This window comes from Schistocerca cancellata, chromosome 6, assembly GCF_023864275.1.
Source record: "Schistocerca cancellata isolate TAMUIC-IGC-003103 chromosome 6, iqSchCanc2.1, whole genome shotgun sequence".
NCBI lineage: Eukaryota > Metazoa > Arthropoda > Insecta > Orthoptera > Acrididae > Schistocerca > Schistocerca cancellata.
In genome coordinates, this window is record NC_064631.1 from 421,943,902 (window position 1) to 421,964,773 (window position 20,872).

General features: G+C 38.7%; 1 protein-coding gene across 3 annotated transcripts in view; it reads right to left on the reverse strand.

Moving 5' to 3' along the window:
• LOC126190944 (multiple C2 and transmembrane domain-containing protein) overlaps positions 1–20,872 on the reverse strand; it is an 876,357-nt gene that overhangs the window by 67,914 nt on the left and 787,571 nt on the right. For all 3 annotated transcript variants that reach the window (XM_049931586.1, XM_049931588.1, XM_049931587.1), the window contains 3 exons: positions 6,487–6,642; positions 6,143–6,329; positions 1,279–1,475 (listed from right to left, as the gene is read on the reverse strand). In XM_049931586.1, coding sequence (XP_049787543.1) covers positions 1,279–1,475; positions 6,143–6,329; positions 6,487–6,642 — 540 coding nt within the window. The remainder of the gene's footprint in view (positions 1–1,278; positions 1,476–6,142; positions 6,330–6,486; positions 6,643–20,872) is intronic.

Genomic DNA, 20,872 nt, shown 5'->3' on the forward strand with positions numbered 1-20,872 from the left:
TGGGAGGTGGTGGGAGACTGGAAAGATAAGGCAAGGGAGATTTGTTTTTGTACAAGGTTGGGAGGATAATTATGGTCAGTGAAGACTTCAGTGAGACCCTCGGTATATTTCAAGAGGGACTGTTCATCACTGCAGATATGACAACCATGGGTGGCTAGGCTGTACTGAAGGGACATTTTAATATTGAATGGGTAGCAGCTGTCAAAGTGGAGGTATTGCTGGTGGTTAGTAGGTTTGATATGGACGGAGGTACTGATGTATCCATCTTTGAGGTGGAGGTCAACATCTAGGAAGGCAGTTTGTTGGGTTCAGTAGGACCAGGTGAAGAAAATTGGGGAGAAGTTTTTGAGGTTCTGGGGGAATGTGGATAGGGTGTTCTCACCTTCAAACCACGAAGCAAAGATGTCATAGATGAATCTGAACCAGGTGAGGGGTTTAGGATTCTGGGTGTTTAGGAAGAGTGGCTTCAGTTGCCTGACACTGCACTTGTGTGAGTTGCATTGCATGAGTGCATACGTGTGTCTATTGTTGACAAAGGCCATTGGCTGAATGCTTCAAGTGTGAAAATCTTTCTGTTGTGCCTATCTGCGACTCAGCATCTCCACTATATGGTGAGAGGCAACTTTCCTTCTCATAATAGTTACATTACATCCTGGATTTTCCATTGTTTGATCCATAGTGTACATGTTGTTTCATGTATCTTCTGATCTGATGTTTTTAATTGGTTCCTTCTCTTCAGTGTCTCTTTGTTACCATTAATCTTTATGTTATCCATTTTTGTCCTGACAAAGAATTTTTGTAAAAAACTTTAGTTCAAACATGCAAAGTGTTTGTTAGCCCAGATATATCAGTTCTTGTTTTGGTGAGTAGTAAGTAGATGCTTACTTCCTGATAAAAGTATTGTTAGCTTTATATCCATATATATTTATAAAAGGAGAATCACACTTATTCCATAAGCTATAAAAAGTTAATGAACAACAAAGAGGAAACCAGTAATAACTTTGGTTCCATATGTCATGCACTGTCAGCCTATCATGTATAAGTGACTTTCTGAGGCCACAAATTTGTTATTAAATAGTCTATCAAAAGTAAAATGTAGTATCCTACCAAACCACAAAACAGCAAACTAATTGTATTCATTTTAAAAACTGTAATAGATCACGTGAACATAATGGAGGTTTCTCTCCTGATTCCAATGACATGTTAACAAAATATGAAGCTGTAAGTATTGCTACATAGCCTTTGTCTTTCTCTGGAGCTTTAACAACAAATACTTACAATGTGAATATCTTCTGCCATGATGGTGACAGTGTCTTATACTCTGTCTGTGTCTGTAAACGAGCATTTACAAGTTCAAGCACACAGAATGGATCTGATTTTCCACCAAGATCTGCTGCTGCCAGACCTTGAGCTCTGAAAACTTTTACAGTCAAGTGACCAACATCACGTAGATTCTGCAAACTATTCACAAGAGCCTGTGAAAAAATAATGTTTATTAACTGTGAAATGTATTGTATTGTATTGTATTTATTTATTTATCCTGTGGATCACATATTGTACAAAGTACACATGATATAGGACAAGTCATTTTTCTTAGCAAATATCACTTAAAAAAATGTACACAAAATTGTTCATTGATGAATATAGTAACTTCACATACAGAGAATACAAACAATTTACATGGGGAACTAAGAAACATGTAGGCAATGTAGCGCTACTTTAAATTTACACAAATAATCCCTGAGACTACAGAATAGTGAAAATGTCAACTGGAAACACAACAGAAGGACAATGTCATTTAAAAACTACATTAAACATGAAATTAACATTGAGATTTCACAGACAATTAAGTTTTAATACCAATAGAATGTGTACTTGTACATTAAAAAAGCGAGTTGAAAAATTTTGGGAAGTGAAACTGAAACATAGTTGTGTATAGTAGAATTTAGGTTATTATTTTGCCTACAGAATGTTTTACTCTAGTCACTGTATTTTACAAAGGAACTTTATAATTTTTCATTTCCAGGAATTTGTATTTGTATTGTATTTGTATTTATTTATTTATCCTGTAGATCACATATTGTACAAAGTACACGTGATATAGGACAAGTCATTTTTCTTAACAAATATCATTTTAAAAAATGTACACAAAATTGTTCATTGATGAATATAGTAACTTCACATACAGAGAATACAAACAATTTACATGGGGAACTAAGAAACATGTAGGCAATGTAGTGCTACTTTAAATTTACACAAATAATCCCTGAGATTACAGAATAGTGAAAATGTCAACTGGAAACACAACAGAAGGACAATGTCATTTAAAAACTACATTACACATGAAATAAACATTGAGATTTCACAGACAATTAAGTTTTAATACCAATAGAATGTGTACCTGTACATTCAAAAAGCGAGTTGAAAAGTTTTGGGAAGTGAAACTGAAACATAGTTGTGTATAGTAGAAATTAGGTTATTATTTTGCCTACAGAATGTTTTACTCTAATCACAGTATTTTACAAAGGAACTTTATAATTTTTCATTTCCAGGAATTCTTGTACTGAATAGAAACAGTGCTTTGTCAGAAATGCCTTTAGTTTATTTTTAAATATTGGATCTGGAGCAGTTTTTATTTGTTCTGGAATTTTATTGTGTAATACGACACCCAGATGAGTTATATATTTTTGGTATGATGATGTCCTTGAAAAAATTTGATGGATATTAGATTGCCCTCTGGTATAATGAGCGTGTATATCATTGTTTTGGTTTAATTTGCCTGTTCTTGAGAGGTATTCCCTGGTGAATAGGATTGTTTCTTGAATGAATAGGGATGGGACGCTTAGAATATTTAGTTTTATAAATTGACATTTACAGGATTCCAGCTTTTTGAGGCCACAGATTATCCTCAGTGCTCTTTTTTGTAGTTTAAATATATTTGTGCTGTGAGTTGAATTTCCCCAAAAGATGATTCCATAGCAGAGCAATGAGTGGAACTGCGCATGGTATGCTTGCATTAGTGTGGATTTACTTGTAGTAGATTTTAGTATTCTTAGTCCATAGCACAATGATGAGAGTTTCTTTGATAAGTTGTTTATATGTGTGTCCCATTTTAAATTTTGTTGGACCCATAGACCCAAAAATTTTGTTGCATTTACATTTTCAATTTTATCATTATTTAACTTTACTTGGATAGTTTTTGACTGGATGTGGGAATTAGATGGAAGTTGATACATACAGTTTTCCCACTATTAACAATTAGGCCATTTTTGTTAAACCACTTAGAAAGTTTTTTCATAGAGTTATCGGATATTGTCTGAAGGGATTCAGGGCTAGATCCAGTCAACACCATGCTTGTATCATCAGCAAACAGGATAGTTTTTTGTGGGCTCATACGTTCAACAAGATCATCTATGTAAATGAGGAAAAGTAATGGCCCTAGAACAGAACCCTGGGGAACACCATATCTTATTGTTCTTTCCTCCGAGAGGAAAACTGTGTTATTTATTTTATTCTGTACATTAATATCATATTGAAGTGATACCTTCTGTCTGCGGTTTTGTAGGTAAGAGCATAGCCAGTTGTGAGCCACACCTCTTATTGCTCTTCTTTCCAATTTAGCAAGCAGTATTTTATGATCTAGTACGTCAAAGGCTTTAGAGAGATCTAAGAAGATACCTGCAGCTATATTATGTTGGTCAATTGATTTCAGTATGTGGTCCAACAGTTCAAAAATTGCTGTCTGGGTGGATAAAGATTTACTAAAACCATGTTGTTGAATGCTGATTGGTGTGTGGTTTTTTATGACATTTTTAGTAATCATTGTAAAACTAAGAAATACATCCTAGCGAGCATCCAGACATAATTTATAATGGAAAAATAAACTTTACATTCATAATATAATTTTATATGCCACGTTTAGCAATTTTTTCTTTGTGACTGTTTTAAATTGCTCTGGACAGCAGAACCAAAAATTGACAAGAGCTAAACTAAAGTGGAAATGCTAAACTCAATTAAATCTCCCCTTACAAACAAAAAACTAGGAATACTGGTCTTAACTGGCACATCTATCAATGCAAAGATTATTATTATTTTAAGTATTAGTACCAGAAACAGAAGCTGAGTAGTGTAATTTGAGGAGCAGTGGTTTATCCCAGAGCAATTGCTCTGCTGACATAGTAATCTAAAAGTAATTCCTATAATGATCAGTGTTAATAGATTACTGATAACCCTAGTTATGGGGAGTTGTTAGTACACTTTACAGAAGTTGCCTCTTTCCATACCCTCAAAAGCTCTTATTCATAATCCAACTTCTATAACAGGAAGTGCCAATGAATGAATGTAGTACTTTTTTCAGCAGGTCAGATCTTCAAAACTCACAAGGCCATGGGACTTGAAAGAAATACACACACACACACACACACACACACACACACTCGTGTGTGTGTGTGTGTGTGTGTGTGTGTGTGTGTGTGTGTGTGTGTTTAGCCATATTTGAAATTGGATTGAGAATTTCTTAACTGCAAGATGTTATCCTAAATGGAGAACCAACTGCTAACAGAAATGTGACACGCAGTGGACATTTTCTGCAAGAACTGCAAGATATCCTGAATAGTGAAAAACATGCAAACAGCAATGTGACATGTAATGCACCTTGAGGTAATTTAGGAAGGACATTATCTCATATACTAACAACTTGTTTGCTGATGGGTGGCCCAACTACCATCAGAGTTGATATTGGAGCTATCTCCAGAAAACATTATGCATTCATTCATGGATGTTTTTCTGGATTTGCAATACAGGATATCGTGCTGTGCCAATGTTATATATGTCTCATTTCTTAAGGTTCTTAAAAAGGTGAATTTTCACAGCTTCCATGACACTGCTGAAGAAAGAAGCCTGCACATAATTTTAGTTTCTTTCTATTTCATAGCATTTTACACATTAGGAGTTGTTTTGAATCTTTGATATATTGTTCAGTAATAGTTTTGCATTGCACAGATGTTGTTCTACCCTTTCTCATACTATTTTTGTTCTCTGTTGAATGATTTCTGTCCAAGTTCTCGCACACAATTAAAATTTTTGGAGCTGTAAATCATCCTTAACCATTCCCAGGGACACTGCCATATACAGAAATGGAGTTCAAAATTTCCATGTGAGTTTCAAACCCTGAAAAATATGAAATTTAGGATCTAATGTGCAGACTTTATTTAGTGGACTGCATTGTAATGCGATTAATTTTCAATAGTTCATCACATGCCTGAGAATACATGACAAGCAATGGAATACCACCACACACATTGAGCTCCAAACAAAAATTCAAAACATCAACCCCAGTTCAAAGAATTATGGCAACCTTTTCTTGGGGCACAGAAGAACTGATCTATTTCTGCTTCAAGAACACATTACTAACAGTGGTGACTACTCCAGTTCATAAGAAAAGTGTCAGCCTATTCAGACAAAATTATGGAAAATGCTGTAGCAGGGAATTCTTTTACTGCACAACAATGTCTACTGACATCCAATACACAATGTACAGTAACTGTTCCAATCTCTTAGATGGGAAGCATTTTTTGTACTGTGATCAGTCACTTGTTTTCAAAGTTGGAAGAACACATAGATGGAAAAGGTGTTTTCTGCCAGTAATGAAGTTTAAATAAGGGCGATAAATTGATTGAGAGAACATGTGGAACATTTTCAGGCCACTGAAACAACAGAGAAAATACTATGGTTCAAAAAATGTATAGAAATCAGTTTTGGTTATATAGAAAATCACTGAAGGTATATTACAAACTTAAATCAACCTGATAAAAATATAATGATCTAGAAATATTATCTGCTCTTGGACGTCTAATTTAAGCATTTATACAGTTTCTTGCTGAAAGGGCCAGCAGAAAAGTTATTTGCATATCTCATATCCATTCCTCCTTTCTGCTCCTTGCGCATTTGTGGTTCTTGATCTACTGCTATTAATGTCAAGATATGTGAACAACATAAGATATTACAATATTTATTTAAGGGTTTCAGATAGTTGTTTTGATTTACTTTGTAAACAGCATGTTACTGTTACAAGAAATATACCATTATAAACAATAAAATGGAATCAGTAATGGGAAAGAGATGTAATAATGTCTGTACTCACATATCGATGATGCAACTTTTCTCTTTCCTTTGGATTTTCTTCATAAGTTGTAAGATCTGAGATTGTCTCAGATGCTGTTGTACCACTTATTGTCAACAACAGAAATATGGAACCAGCTCCATCCTCAAGCTCTTGCCAGATACGGTGAGTCTTTTCTCGTTCAAAGTTTGTTAAGTCTATCATACATCTAAAACAAATACAATGGCATTGTATTTATGTGAAACACTACATGCACAACTAATGGAAAAAGAACAATACAATGTATTTTTTCCATCATAGCTTGATAATCATTTCAGTTTAGTTTCTGAAGCTTTCAAATTAATGAAAATAGTGTGTATTCTCACCTGCCCATAAAATCATCTTTAGAGCGATCTTTATCCCAAATTGTTATTTCCAATTCTTGTGACTGATCATCATACATATGCAGATCAAACTGTTCTAGCCAACTAGGATTAAGGCTTTTATAGACTACTTTGCTCTTATATTTCTCATTGCCAAGTCTGGAAAAGACAATACACAGATTTCAACATATGGCATCCTTTTGTAGTTAACAGTTGTTTTCCTTACTTTAAAATGTAGGAGACATAAAAAGTATCTGTCTAATACATGAATTTATAGAAACCTACAAAGCATTGTAATGTGTTTCTGTAAGTATGACTGAGAGGTGTAACTGTGAAAATTACATCATAAAGTACTTGGAATTTGTGTACAAATATGAAAGTTTGAAAAAAATGCGTATTCTGTGCCATAAAATTGCTCCTTAAAATTGATTGATTTCATTTTTATTTACCTTGTTGGAATACTTTGTTTACAAAGAACATTCTTGGTAATTGAAATCAATATTTTATTGTATGGACGTAATAAGTCAACACCATGTGAATGATTCAAGCCATTGCAAACATAAAACAATCAAACAATAAAAAAATCCAGGACGAATATGGTTTCAGTTGCCTGAGACTGCAGTCGTATGAGTGAATTGTCTTTGCATGTGTGTGTGTGTGTGTGTGTGTGTGTGTGTGTGTGTGTGAGACAAGAGTGGATAATTGCATTTGTTTGCAGTTTTGTAATACATTACCAAAATATTATCATCATCTTATGAGGGGCATATTAGAATGCTGTTACAAATTTTGGGAATGGGTTTCTCACATTGAAACAAGAAAAATGATCCATGCAAACGTATGTTCAAAAAATCTTCCTTTTATGACCACTTTATGAAAGTACATTTTCAAGTTCTCAAGTCAGAAAGTTATAACAATAATTGTTAAGTTCCTCCTCTTGTTACCACCAACAGAACTTTGAAACATTTGGGGGTGGCTGAACATCATGGAACACTGCAGGCTAGATGTCAGCAGAGTTTAAGATTAATGTGAGGGCTGAAATTACAGATGACTTTCTGGCAGCACTAAGTATTGTCCCAGCACACCTTACAGATATTGCCAACAAAGTGTTTATTCAGAATACTCTTCACCATTCGCTACGGCACATGTCCCCACAAATCAAGGAAAGCATGTAATCTGTGCAAGGTGAGGCTATAGTACTGAGCCTCAGTACTGAGCCTCCCCTATTTAAGTGAATATTAGAGAAACCAGTGGGACAGCTTTTTGTGAATGTTCATATATATCTAAAATTTTGGACTACAGTACAGATAAACCATAAGATCAATAGATGTCAGAAGCACAATTAAATGCCACCATCTCATAATCGACAATGATGTGATTTATTGTTCTCAGAGTCTCAAATGGATTACTCTATAATAAAAACCAAAACTGAATGTACCATGTCTCATTCAGAATCCCACATAATAGGTTTTCTCCCAGTATAACATATACTGATGTCCAATCTAATTTTAGTATATAGTGTGTGATTTCACATATCTGTGGAGTGTGCTACCACCTAGCAAGATTTATGGCAAACGTAGATATACAGTCTCCTGCAGTGTGTTACCACCTGGAAGCACTGATGTAAATTAGTAGTTGAGTGGTAAGAGCTAGCAGTTCACACCATAAACCATGCACATTGTTTATCAAATCTGTATGTATTTGGCCCTTACAGCAATTACATCATGCCAGTTGCGCATGTGCAGAAGCTTAAACATGCACAAGTGAAGTTGTGCTCAAGACCCTGATGTCAAGTTTCACAATTACTGCATTTACATCATGTTTAATAGCATTCAAAGAAAAATAACTGATAAATCCACAAGGTGTCAAAAGTTAGGGTGTTCACATGCTCTTGTGCTCTTACACAACAGCTACCACTGATATTGTATAATAAAGCTGGGAATGATCATCACCCCACCGAGTTGATTAAAATGCTTTTTGCCTAATCCATGTCCCTTACAGGTGGACAGCTGAAGGCGTGTAACTGCTGCCAAGATTTGTGATAGTTTATTTGGAAGGGTATGGATTCTGACACAAGGACAATGGTATGGGCTTGTAGAACGTGTTCTATTAGTAAATCCCCACAGGGCACAAAGCAGGCTATGTTAGCTTCACAGCTAATGGAGAACCTATTAAAAATCATGTACCACATTTTCTGATTATAAAATGAGGTTTTTCCCAAATTCATCATTCAAAAATGCATGGTTATCTTAAATTCACAGATTAAACTATAGTTATGCAATATATTAACATAGGGGTCATTGTACAGTTACAGATGAAGCTTTGGCAAATGAGGACTAGAAATGAATGACTAACAGGAAAGATTACGCATTATCTTCTTGGTGTATCCTAGAAAAAGAAATTTTGACAAAAAATTTTTGCCAGATTGCTACACTACCAGTTGCACAGTACCCGGTTAGCAGCAACTTTTAAGTTCTATCCTCGGAATAGCACGGGAAGCGCATTATTGGAACACATAATAACTCCTAACCAGAGAATAAATGCGGGGTAACAGTGAAACTTCTTAATAAAAAAGATGTTTTTACTTGGACTGCTGATGGAAACTTCTTAATAAAAGTTTTACTTAAACTGCTGAGTGAAACTGAACGTCCAAGGAATGAAGTACGCAAGTTTCACTATCGTTACTTGGATAAGGATGTACTTGTGAACATCACATTTCCTCTGTAAGCTAGAAAGTATCGAAAAGGACTCGAAAAAAATGGTTCAAATGTCTCTGAGCACTATGGGATTTAACTGCTGAGGTTATCAGTCCCCTGGAACTTAGAAAAACATAACTCCTGGCCTCAACCTTTGTTAGTCACTGTCCTCACCCATCCAGCACCCTCCCTGTTCCCATTCCAGCATTACACAGCCATCATTTCACCACCACACCCAGTCTTTAAATTTCTTTTATTTCTCTCCTTTCCGTTACCTACCCCCTCCCCCCTCCGCACCTTTTCTCCTGCCCTCCGTCTAAACTGCAACACTTGAGTGTCCGCCACTCCCACCATACTAACCCTCCCCCTCCCTGACTCAGCCCTAACCCTCCCCCTCCCTGACCCAGCCTCCTCCTTACCCCCACCCAGTCACCACTCCCACTGGTGCTGCTGTTTGCAGTCTGGTCTCAGCTCTCTGAGACTGCAGATGTGTGTGCAAGTTGCGTTTATATGAATGTGTGTGTGTGTGGCTGTTGTGTAAGAGCACAAGAGCATGCAAAGGCTGCTTGGGAATATGACCTGAAGTACACACACACACACACACACACACACACACACACACACACACACACACACACACACACACACACACACAAAAAGATGAATTTCATTTTCACATTTTTATTAAAATATTTTACTCATTATTTTACACAATTTGGTGAAATGTGGCCGCGGACCCCCTAGAAAGACTCGGCGGACCCCTAAGGGATCCGCGGACCACACGTTGGGAAGCCCAGTCAGCAGAGTTTAAAATTAATGTGAGGGCTGAAATTACAAATGACTTTCCGGCAGCACTAAGTATTGTCCCAGCACACCTTACAGATATTGCCAACAAAGTGTTTATTCAGAATACTCTTCACCATTCGCTACAGCACATGTCCCCACAAATCAAGGAAAGCATGTAATCTGTGCAAGGTGAGGTTACAAAGATGAGTAAGCCCCACTGTTAAAAATGCACAGGATATCTGCCAACCAAGATGGATATGAGGGGCAAGGGCCAGTTCCATTTCCTGTACATTCCTCCAACCCAATTCTTTCAGACACAAAGGAATTACAAACACTGGCTTTGAGTGGGCCTTGATTGAAATCAATGGGAAAATTCAAAATTTGTGTTGGATTGGGATTTGAACCTGGGTCTCCAGCTTACTAGGCAGATGCTCCGATCCTGAGTGATCCAGACACAGTGGTTATTGCAACTGTATGGATTGCCCCTATATGGACTGCCCTAGCACACCTCCTGTCAGACCCAAATTCTCAACATGTCCGAAAGAACAGACACCACGTAATATCAGTTCTTTCAGTTGTTATGTATGAGCTACTCTAATTCAATTTGTTTATGCAGAAGATATTCCTAATGCAGAAACACTTAAACAACATATTATAGAAGTCTGTAAAAACCATTGAACACCATCAAGGGACAACAGTGGTGGATACAATGGGTGCTTGCAAGTATAAAAGCAAGCTTTGAACATTTTTTGTGAGTTTCTGTCTTTGTAAAGTGTTCTTTCATTAGTAAGATATGCTCAAAAATAAAAGATTTCCAGATAAATTTTTATATGGACTTTGCTGCTTCATTTAAGGAATCCACTCCTAATATCTGTAACAGTATTTCTGGTCCAACCTATGTATGTATAAAAACAAAAAAAAGGAATGTGTGTGGCCAAGGGAGTGGGACAGTGAGAAGGAAATCATGAGAATGGACTAAGTGTTAGAGAGACAGTTAACCCCTGTGGAGTACAGAAGAGTTGTTGAGATGGATGTAAATGGCACAGGCACTGGAGGAGATGATGTAGTAATTGGTTTTGTGACAAGCAGCATGTGTAGCAACCAGCTGGTGAGTTGGGCATTATCCACAGTTTGACCAGTTCCCATTAATGTGGGTAGACAGCTCGTGTTCTCATACCAACATAAACCACTGCACAGTAAATGCAGCACTGCTGCTGTATGGCATGGCTGCTGCCAGATGTAGCCCAGTCTTTAATTGGACAACAAGTGCCCGTGACTAGACTGCAGTGGGAGGTGATGGGTAAATGCATGGGGCAGGTCTTGCAGCTGCATTATTTACAGGGAAGTAGCCCATGTGGTGCAGGATTTGGATTGTGATGGACTAGAATACTGCGTGGTTTGAATGGGAAACAGCATACTATTTTGGGCAATGAATGTAGGATTTTGCGTAGGGTATCCTTCATATTTGGAGAGGATGGGGGGTGGTCAAACACTTAGAAACTGATGTGGCTGAGTTTCGAAAGGCCAGGGGAATACTGGAGAATAAGAGACCATTATTTTGGTGGCTGGTTCACACTGGTTATAAATTTGTTGGTGTCATGGGAAGAAAATGATGTCCAAAGTTGCCAAGGCTCAAGGGAAGGGTCCTCTGGGTGTGAGATGGTGATACTTTTGGTGGCAGGCAAAGAAATTCTGCAATTGGTATGTTTGAGTACAAGATAAACATTATGTGTGCATACATTATTTCATGTAAATGACCACAAATATTTTGTTCATGTCTTGGAAGATCAATTAAACTTCCTGGCCAATATTTAGCCTCAGGCGGTGACATTCTCAGTGTTTATTCTAGCTTTTGGTAGTATTAGTTCTTTCTGTGAGGAGTAAGGAAGTGTAGGTTGTAAAAGGTTGGACTGGAGGAACATGTCACTTCATTCAACCTTTTAGGACTATTAGTTCTTTCTTTGGAGAATAAGGAAGTGTAGGTTGTAGAAGGTTGGACTGGTGGAAACTGTGTGCCAGACTGAGACTTGAACTCGCGACTCCCAAGTTTGAGTCTCGGTCCAGCACACCATTTTAATCTGCCAGGAAGCTTCATATCAGCGCACACTCCACTGCAGAGTGAAAAATCTCATTCTGGAAATATTCCCCAGGCTGTGGCTAAGCCATATCTCAGCAATATCCTTTCTTCCCAAAGTTCTAGTTATGCAAGGTTCGCAGAAGAGCTTCTGCGAGGTTTGGAAGATAGGAGACAAGGTACTGACAGAACTGAAGCTCTGAGGATGGGTCTTGAGTCATGATTGGGTAGCTCAGATGGTAGAGCGCTTGCCTGCAGAAGGCAAAGGTCCGAAGTTCAAGTCTCAGTCCAGCACAAGGCTTTAATCTGCCAGGAAGATTCATCATATGGACCTGTCTGTTGGCCTGATGTTATGGAGTGTCATTGGGTTCGTAATGCAATCACCTCTTGTTCTGACAACTGGTAATTTGGACAGTAAATGCTACATCTGTGATATGATAAGGCCAGTGGCTGTGACCTATTTTTAAGGTTTGACAGTGCCTTTCAACAAGATAACCGAAGATCACATGTTGCCTGTGCTGTGATGACCTATGCAATATAGATGGTCTTTGACTGTTGTTATGGTGAGGACATTCTGCAGATCTATTACCCACTGAAAACATCTGGTCACATGTTCCCGAGTGACTGGAATGGCACTGCTTACCATCTACTACTATTTATGAACTCTGGCACAGAGTTGAAGCAACGTGGAATGTTGTATCCATATCTATCATCCAAGCCTAGTTCAACTGGATGCCCAGCCAGATTAGATCATTGTTTCTGCCAGAGGTGGCATCCCTATGTACTAAATTTCATGCCCTGTATTAAAAAGTCACATACAAATTTGATCATATATTCTTCCTGCTGCACAGTGTGAGCACATCAAGTAAAATTTCATTACACACAAGAACCTTGTTTATCCAGAATAGGTGGGGCCAGATGTAATGTGTCTTACCAAAAATCCGGATAATCCATAAATATTCCAGTACCTGTAAAAACTCTAATATGTAATACTTAAAGAGGAACTGTGGCTTATTCACCTCATGACTTACATTTGCAATCAATTTTGTTTGTGTGCAGGAGACACTTCAAAAATTTATAACTTAGTTACAATGACTCTTACACTAATAAATAAACAGCACTAAAATAAATATCACTACAGTGACATTTCTTGGGATATGTAACAAAATGTATCCAGCTCAAGTTTCCAGTTCATCCTGCATGAATTCACCTTCTGAGTTATAGCTTTTCAGTGTCAGTGCCTCTTATAGCTTTCTTTTAAGTGGACCTAAATTCATCTGCATTAGTTTGTTATAAATTTTCATTCCTATATACTGAGGCCCCTAGGTATAAAGTTTGAATCAGTGTGTTGGGAACATAAAAATTCCTTTCCTTCTTGTGTCATGTGAATGAACAAAATCATTTCCTTCAAATAATTCATGTCTGGCGTACAAAAACATAATAAACTCATATATAGGGATGACAGAGTAAATATTTTAAGTTTTCTTTTATGATTTTACAGTGCACGTATTTCAAATGACTTTTTTCTGTTTTTAGTATCTGCACTATGTTTGTTGACAACAATACCACATCTAATAATGGATTTAAAGTACTTACTGTAGTCTACTCACAATTGTTTACTGAAATAGGTGTATATAAATTTCTTTTGTTTCTAATTTGTGTGTGGCCTGAGAGCAACATGACTGCATAGGCGTTTCACTGACATCAGTTAAGCTGGAGTTATTTCTGGTTGACATTCTAGGTAAAACATCAGTTTTTTTAGCTGTGTCACCAGGGTGTGGGATGTGGTGTTGAGTTTTCAGAGGATATTACTTCCTCAAATTCATTTTTTAAGTTTTCTACAGCCACTGAATTCCCTGGAAAACTTCTATTCATCACTGAAAGCTGGCATAGGCCATGATGAGCTTCCTATCTTTACAATGAATCTTGGCTGGCTGTGAAGTCAGCTTCATCATTGGGTAGCTTGCTGTTTAGTTTAGCACTTTTTTGTCTAGGATTGTACCAGATATCAGAACATCATGTTCTCTTTTCTCACTGAATCCAATGAATAATACTCCAGCCAGTGTTTCATTTATTGCTTTCTTTTTTGCACCACAGTTCTAAAAACTATCTTTAGTCATTGTTTTGAAGCTTAAGTCACATATTATTTTTGGTTCTTCTTCCGTTGTGACACAGTTCATGTCCCTAGACCATACTCTGCAGCTATATTTTTTAGCAGCTTTCCCTTGTCTATTCTGTTTAGTGATTCTAACTTTTTGTCCATCAAAACAATCACTTTCATTAACTCCTAAACTATTTCATTCATGAACACTCGAAATATGGGAACAAGAAATGAATACTGGTACAGCTTCTTAACTCTGTAAGGAACAGATCCACACTAACCTAACCTTAGTAAAGGCATTTGGAAGTATGGGACCAGCAACCTCTATGCAACCTGTGGTGCCAATGTAATAACTGTACTTATACCACACTTTACCAACTGTACACCACAAATGTTTGTCTTAATAAAAAGAAAAGGAAACAAAAAAGAACCCAGATAAATGGCAGACTTGGAGTAATGAGAGCCAGATAGATGAGGTTCTTGTGTACATGCTATCTTTCCTGGTGCTGCAGTTTAATGACCAGCTGCGTAATATGCAGTTTCTTTCATGTATCAGAAGAACTAAATGTGGCAAGTTCTGAAAGCTAGAATACTTTTTTGTACTTTCATATTTGCCTGCCTGTAGAGCTAAGAAACTTGCCACCTGAAGATATGCGGTAAATATTGTGGCCAGTCACTTTGTCTGGTAATCTTATAGTTATCTCAAGTGGATATTCTTGTTGATACAACTCAGATTTGTCATTTTTATGATTAAAGAATGTGAAACATTCTAAATACATATTTTTTATGGTTACACATGTCGCATACTGTTTGTGTCATAGCAAACTGTGGAAAACAAAACATGAGTGGTGACCACCAGAATAGAAGATCAGCAGGATACTACTTAGTGTATAGTTTATGTAAAGCAACAGCAGTTTCATCAGATAATCTATGGAGCAGACAAATCACTCTATATGAGACTGTCCAAGAACTCTGTATCAAATCTGCATGCAGAAAATGCAGAAGAATGTATTACATCGGGAATTCACAAAATAAGTAACACATATCATCCCACAGTAAGACCACTATGAAACAAGAGTGCTGCACTGTCAGAGGAGAGTGTGTGTTCTTGGTGTCCTACAAAAACAGTTCTGCTGCCCTGTGGATAACAGGGTGAATCACAATGTTGGAGTCAAATGGAGTGGCAGCTGTATGCATCCTCAAAAGTTGAAGTACATGAGACAATATGGTTCTCATTGGCAAAGTGTCTAATGTGCACATTAAATTCTGGTGATGTATGGACCAAATGCAATGTTGTGTCCAGCCACAGTCAAATGGTACCAACAATCTGACCAAGGCCAGTATACAATACAGCAAACAGTCCAGATCTTGAACTATCAGATTTCCATCTTTTCAACAAGCTGATAGAACGTCGTGACTTTTCATGCTTTCCCAATGAATCTGTTGCAAATATGCTTCTCGTGTTTGCCACCAGATTGTATTGTGCAACTCGCACAATATTTCATCGATGCAACTGCTTGACACCATCAGGTGGTGGTAGCTGCTGCTGTCACTGCTTCAAGGCGTGACATGATAATCACATGGCGGTGTCAAAATTTATCATGCTGGCAGCATCAACTGGAAAGAGACTTTTCAACAACGGGGACATTCACACTGTGGATCTCAAATGGCTTTGTGACTAAGGAGTGGATTTCTATCATCAAGGACTTGAATGATAGGTAGGACATTCCAACTGTTGTTTACAGAGATCTGCAAATAGTGTCATGTACCTGTGTCTCTTTAAAGTGCAGTGCAAAATTTGATAAAAGTTGCTTGACCTGCCATGATAATGAGAAGCTCACTTTTTTAAGGCCACTTGTCTTTTGATAAAGGTAAGTATCTGACAAATGTTTCCCAAGTTACCTGTCTGCTTACATAAGCTTGAGCAGCATTTTTTTTTAAAGAGAACTTAGATTATTATTCTCAAAGGAGATTACCTTCCTGCTAAAATATGGCTTGAGCTGCATCTAAGAAAATTGTTATGAACTTGAGATTTGGAGAAGCGTTGCCATAAAATATACATTATATTTGGTCAGGAAAATAACTAAAGATTTAATTAATGAAAGGTTACTCCAGTTGCTGACACACACTTCATCTAAATTGACAACTGTTTCAACTTTCACATCCAAACCATTTTCAGATCCACTTGGAAACAACCTAGATGTGAAGGTGAAACCAGATGTGGAGCTAAATAATACGTATATCAGCAACTAAAGCAGCATTTCATTAACTGAATATACAGTTTCGGAACAACAGTACTGTCTGATCAGTGAGAAACTAATAACTCAAGATTTAAGCTTCAGTGAGTTTTTCAAGGTGATTATTTTGTGTGAAAGTAACGCTGACCATTTGCTCGCAGATGTGTATCTTTATGCACAGATTCAAACTACAGTTAATATTCAGACAATCGAAACTCCAGGTAGGAATATCAACAATGTAGGAAAAAACATATTGCTACTTACCATAAAGATGACTTGTTAAGTTGCAGACAGGTACAATTAAGAGACAATTACACATAAGCTTAAAGCCACAGCTTTCATCAGAAAATGAGAAACACACACGATTCATTCACACAAGCAAGCACACCTCACCCAAATCTGGCAGCTCAGGCCAGGATGTGGCTATCATATGGGATGGAAACAGCAATCTGGAGGGGAAGGGTAAGTGGAAGGGGAAAGGGAAGGGGAAGGGGTAGCAATGTATAGGGGGGGGCGGGGAGCACTGTCTGGTGGAGTGTGCAGGATTAGAATACCATGTGCAGCATCTGGAGGTTGTGGGGCAGGAAGGTGAGGAAAGCGGAGCCAAAAGTAGAGGAGCTGGGAAAGATGGGCAAGTGCATTGGCAGTGGGTGGTGAACAAGGAGGGTGGGAAACAAGAATGGGGAGGAAGTGGTAAGACAGAGAGGGTGGAAACTATTGGATGGAGGGTGTGGGGTTAGTGTGTTACTGTAGGTTGAGGCTGGGATAATCATGAAAGCTGAGAATGTGCTGTAAGGATAACTCCCATCTGTGCAGTTCAGAAAAGCTGATGGTGGAGGGGAGTAACCAGATAGATCAGGTAGTTAAGCAGACATTGAAATCATGCATATTATGTTCAGCTGCATATTGTGCCACAGGGTAGTCTACTTTGCTTTTGGCCACATTTTGGAGGTGGTCATTCATGCTGGTGAATTGCTAGTTGACAGTCATACCAATACAAAAGGATGTGCAATTACTGCAGCAAAGTTGGTAAAGGATGTGGCTGCTTTCACAGGTGGCTTAGCCTCTGATCGTGTAGAATAAACCTGTGACAGGACAGGAATATGAAGTAGTGGTGGGTGTATCAGGCAGGTCTTGCATCTGGGTCTTCCAAAGGGATATGATTGTTGTGGCAAGGGGTTGGGATTGGGAGTGGCATAGGCATGGACTATGATGTTGTGGAGATTGGGTGGGCAATGGAACACCACTTAAGGAGGGGTGGGAAGGATCTTGGGTAGGATGTCCCTCATTTCAGGGCATGTTGATAGGTAATCAAAGCCCTGGTAAAGGATGTAGTTCAGCTGTTCCAGACCGGGGTGGTATTGGTTATTACATCCTTTGCTCTCCATCACCTGGAGGAGCATTCCAGACATCACCCCCATGAGTTATCCAACCTGCTGATATCCTACTTCCACCTCGAGGCACTAATATCCCATCCTACCCACAGTGTTCCTCCTTGTCCAACCCTCATAGCACCAAAACCTGGCCTAGCTGACATTTTCAACTTTATACATCCCCCTAAACTTCCTACCAACACTTCACCAAATCTAGAGCCAAAACTTTTCCATAACATTGCTGTTAATCTTCCTATCAAAACCCTCAGCTCCACAGAAGTTTTAGTCCTATGCAAGGGCTTCACCTTTAGCCCTACACCCAAACTTAAACATGCTGGACTTGTCAAAGACCTGCTCTCCTTCCTCCAATCCCTGCAATGGAAACATTTGCCACTAATCCCTCCAACCAAAACCAACCTAATAGCAAGTCAAAACTACCTCTTTCAGTTCATACCATCGTCCAGCCTTGATCCCCCCATGCAAGTACAGACTGGTCTCTCTCCAGGAATTCCTTACCTCCAACATAGTATTGCCGTCCTTCCACAGGTCCCTTCCTCAAAACACCAACCTTTCAGCAGAAGAAAGAATAGCCATACACAACCTTAAAACAGATCATCCTACAATCATCCTATATGCAGACAAAGGCTCCGCCACCATTGTTATGAACCACAGTTACTACCTGGTGGAAGGCCTCAATTATCTGACTCCTCCACCTACAAACTCTGCCGGAGTGATCCCATTCCGAAGTCCAACACTATCTCTAATACCTGCTTAAAGCCTTAGGCCCTTCCCAGAACCTCTCCCCTGAATCCATTTCCATCCTCACCCTTATGATACCCAGCAGACCCCAACAACCACAAACCCTACTGTGGCTGATTATTGTGATCCCACTGAAAGAATTTCAGCCCTCATTGACATCTCCAACCAATTGCCTGTAATGTAGCCTCCCACATCACTATTGATGCCACCTCCCTATACACCAATATCTCTCATGCCCATGGTCTTACCACTCTTGAACACTACCTTTCCCAATGTCCTTCAAACTCCAGACCCATTACCTCATACACCTTACTAACTTTATCGTTACCCACAATTACTTCTCATTTGAAGAGAAGATTTACAAACAAATCTGGGACATAGCTGTGGGCCCCCGCATGGCACTCTCCTGTGCCAACCTGTTTATGGGCCATCCAGGGAGACCTTCGTAGCCTTCCAAAATGACAAATCCCTAGTCTGGTTCAAGTTATACCCAACATGCCACTTTCCTAGGTGTTGAACTCCTCTTTAATGGCTCCATCTGCAACTCTGTCCACAGCATATCTGCAGTGACAAGAACTCTCATGCCCAGTATGTTGAGGGTCTCACCAAGACCTTCACAGACATACACTATCCCTGAGACCTAGTCCGCAAACATATCTCCCATGCCATTTCCCCACACATCCCCAATCCTCCCACCATCCCCAAGACACAGTCTCAAAGGAGTGCCCCCTTTGTCATTCATTGCCACCCTGGACAGGAACAACTAAACCATATTCTTCATCAGGGCTTTGATTACCTATTATCATGTTCTGAAACGTGGGACATCCCACCCGAGATCCTTCCCACTCCTCTTCAAGTGGTGTTTCATCACCTATCCAACCTCCACAACATCCTAGTTCATCCCTACGCCACTCCTAATCCCAACTCATTGCCACAAGGATCATATTCCTGTGGAAGATCCAGGTGCAAAATCTGCCAATCCGCTCACCCAGAACTTATTCCATTCCTGTCACAGGTTTATCCTACTGATCATACAATGAAGGCTTTCACGACCAGATGGTACTGTTGTTGATCATTCTTCCGGGTTATATGGCCATGGTCCATGGAATTCTTCTATTCCTAATGTTTCGTCCAATACTATGTTGGACATCTTCAGAGGTATGGCTGGTCCTGCTGAGTCCTGCCGACTGACGAGTCGGGCGTCGGTGAGCGGCCTAAATACCAAGGAAAGTAGTCCCTGTACACTCTGCGTGACAGTGCTCCACTTTCTCGCCAGCAGACTGCTATCCCTTTGCCTTCCCTGCACCCTCCACACTATTGCTTCCGTCCCATATGATAATGCTTCCATCCCAAGTGATAGTTGCTCTTATGCCCAAACTGTTGATCATCTGTGTGTGAGGTGAGCTTGCTTGTGTGAATGAATGGTGTGTATTTCTCTTTTTCTGAAGAAGGCTGTGCCCAAAAGCTTATGTGTAAGTGTCTTTTAGTATTGTTTGTCTGCAACTTAATGTATCATCTTTATAGTAAGTAGCAATCTATCTTTTCCTACATTGTTGATATGAACCAATATTTTACACACAAACATGTGCCATTTGAGAAAACTGTGACCACCACTCAAAAGACACAGTTTTGCCTTGCATCTCTATTGTTCATATGACTGCATATACAGTGAGATTGAAATGATGGAACATCTACGTTTTATCTAAGTAACACAGCTCAGTCATACTAACATTTATTATAACCACAAAATATTTCAGAGGGTTAGAAACTTGACAGTAACTGAACAATGAGGGCTTTGTGAAAGTTTATCAAATCACACAAAAATACTTTCTTCTGCTCTTATAAAAATGAATCAACTGTATTATATAGTAAGGGGACAAGTCAAAAAATTAGAAACTTGTGTTATAGAATAACTGCATTTATTTTGTGATATCAGCATGCAAATCTTGGGTTTGAAAAGGGAATATGACAGTCCTATTTAGTTACTTCATTGTGAATATTCTGTCATAGTATGTTACTTTTACAATATACCAAATGCTTCTATGACATTATGTCAATATGTTAATTGCACCCTTGCTTTCAATTTCTAGTTACTCTTTAATAGCCTCTATGGTCCAGTTGCTAATGTCACACATGGATTTAGAGGACCTAGGTTCATTCTCTGATGACCACCTTGAATATTTCTGTGATGGAAGGGTCTGGAATGGGATCATCTTAGCCTTGTGAGGTCAAGTGAGAAGCTGTTTGAGTAGAAAGTGACTCTCAGCCCACACATGTGACATCAAATCAAACCATTTACACCAGGGTGGGCAGCTGCATAATATTACAAACAATCCTGTTGGAAGAACATCCGCAACTGAGCATTA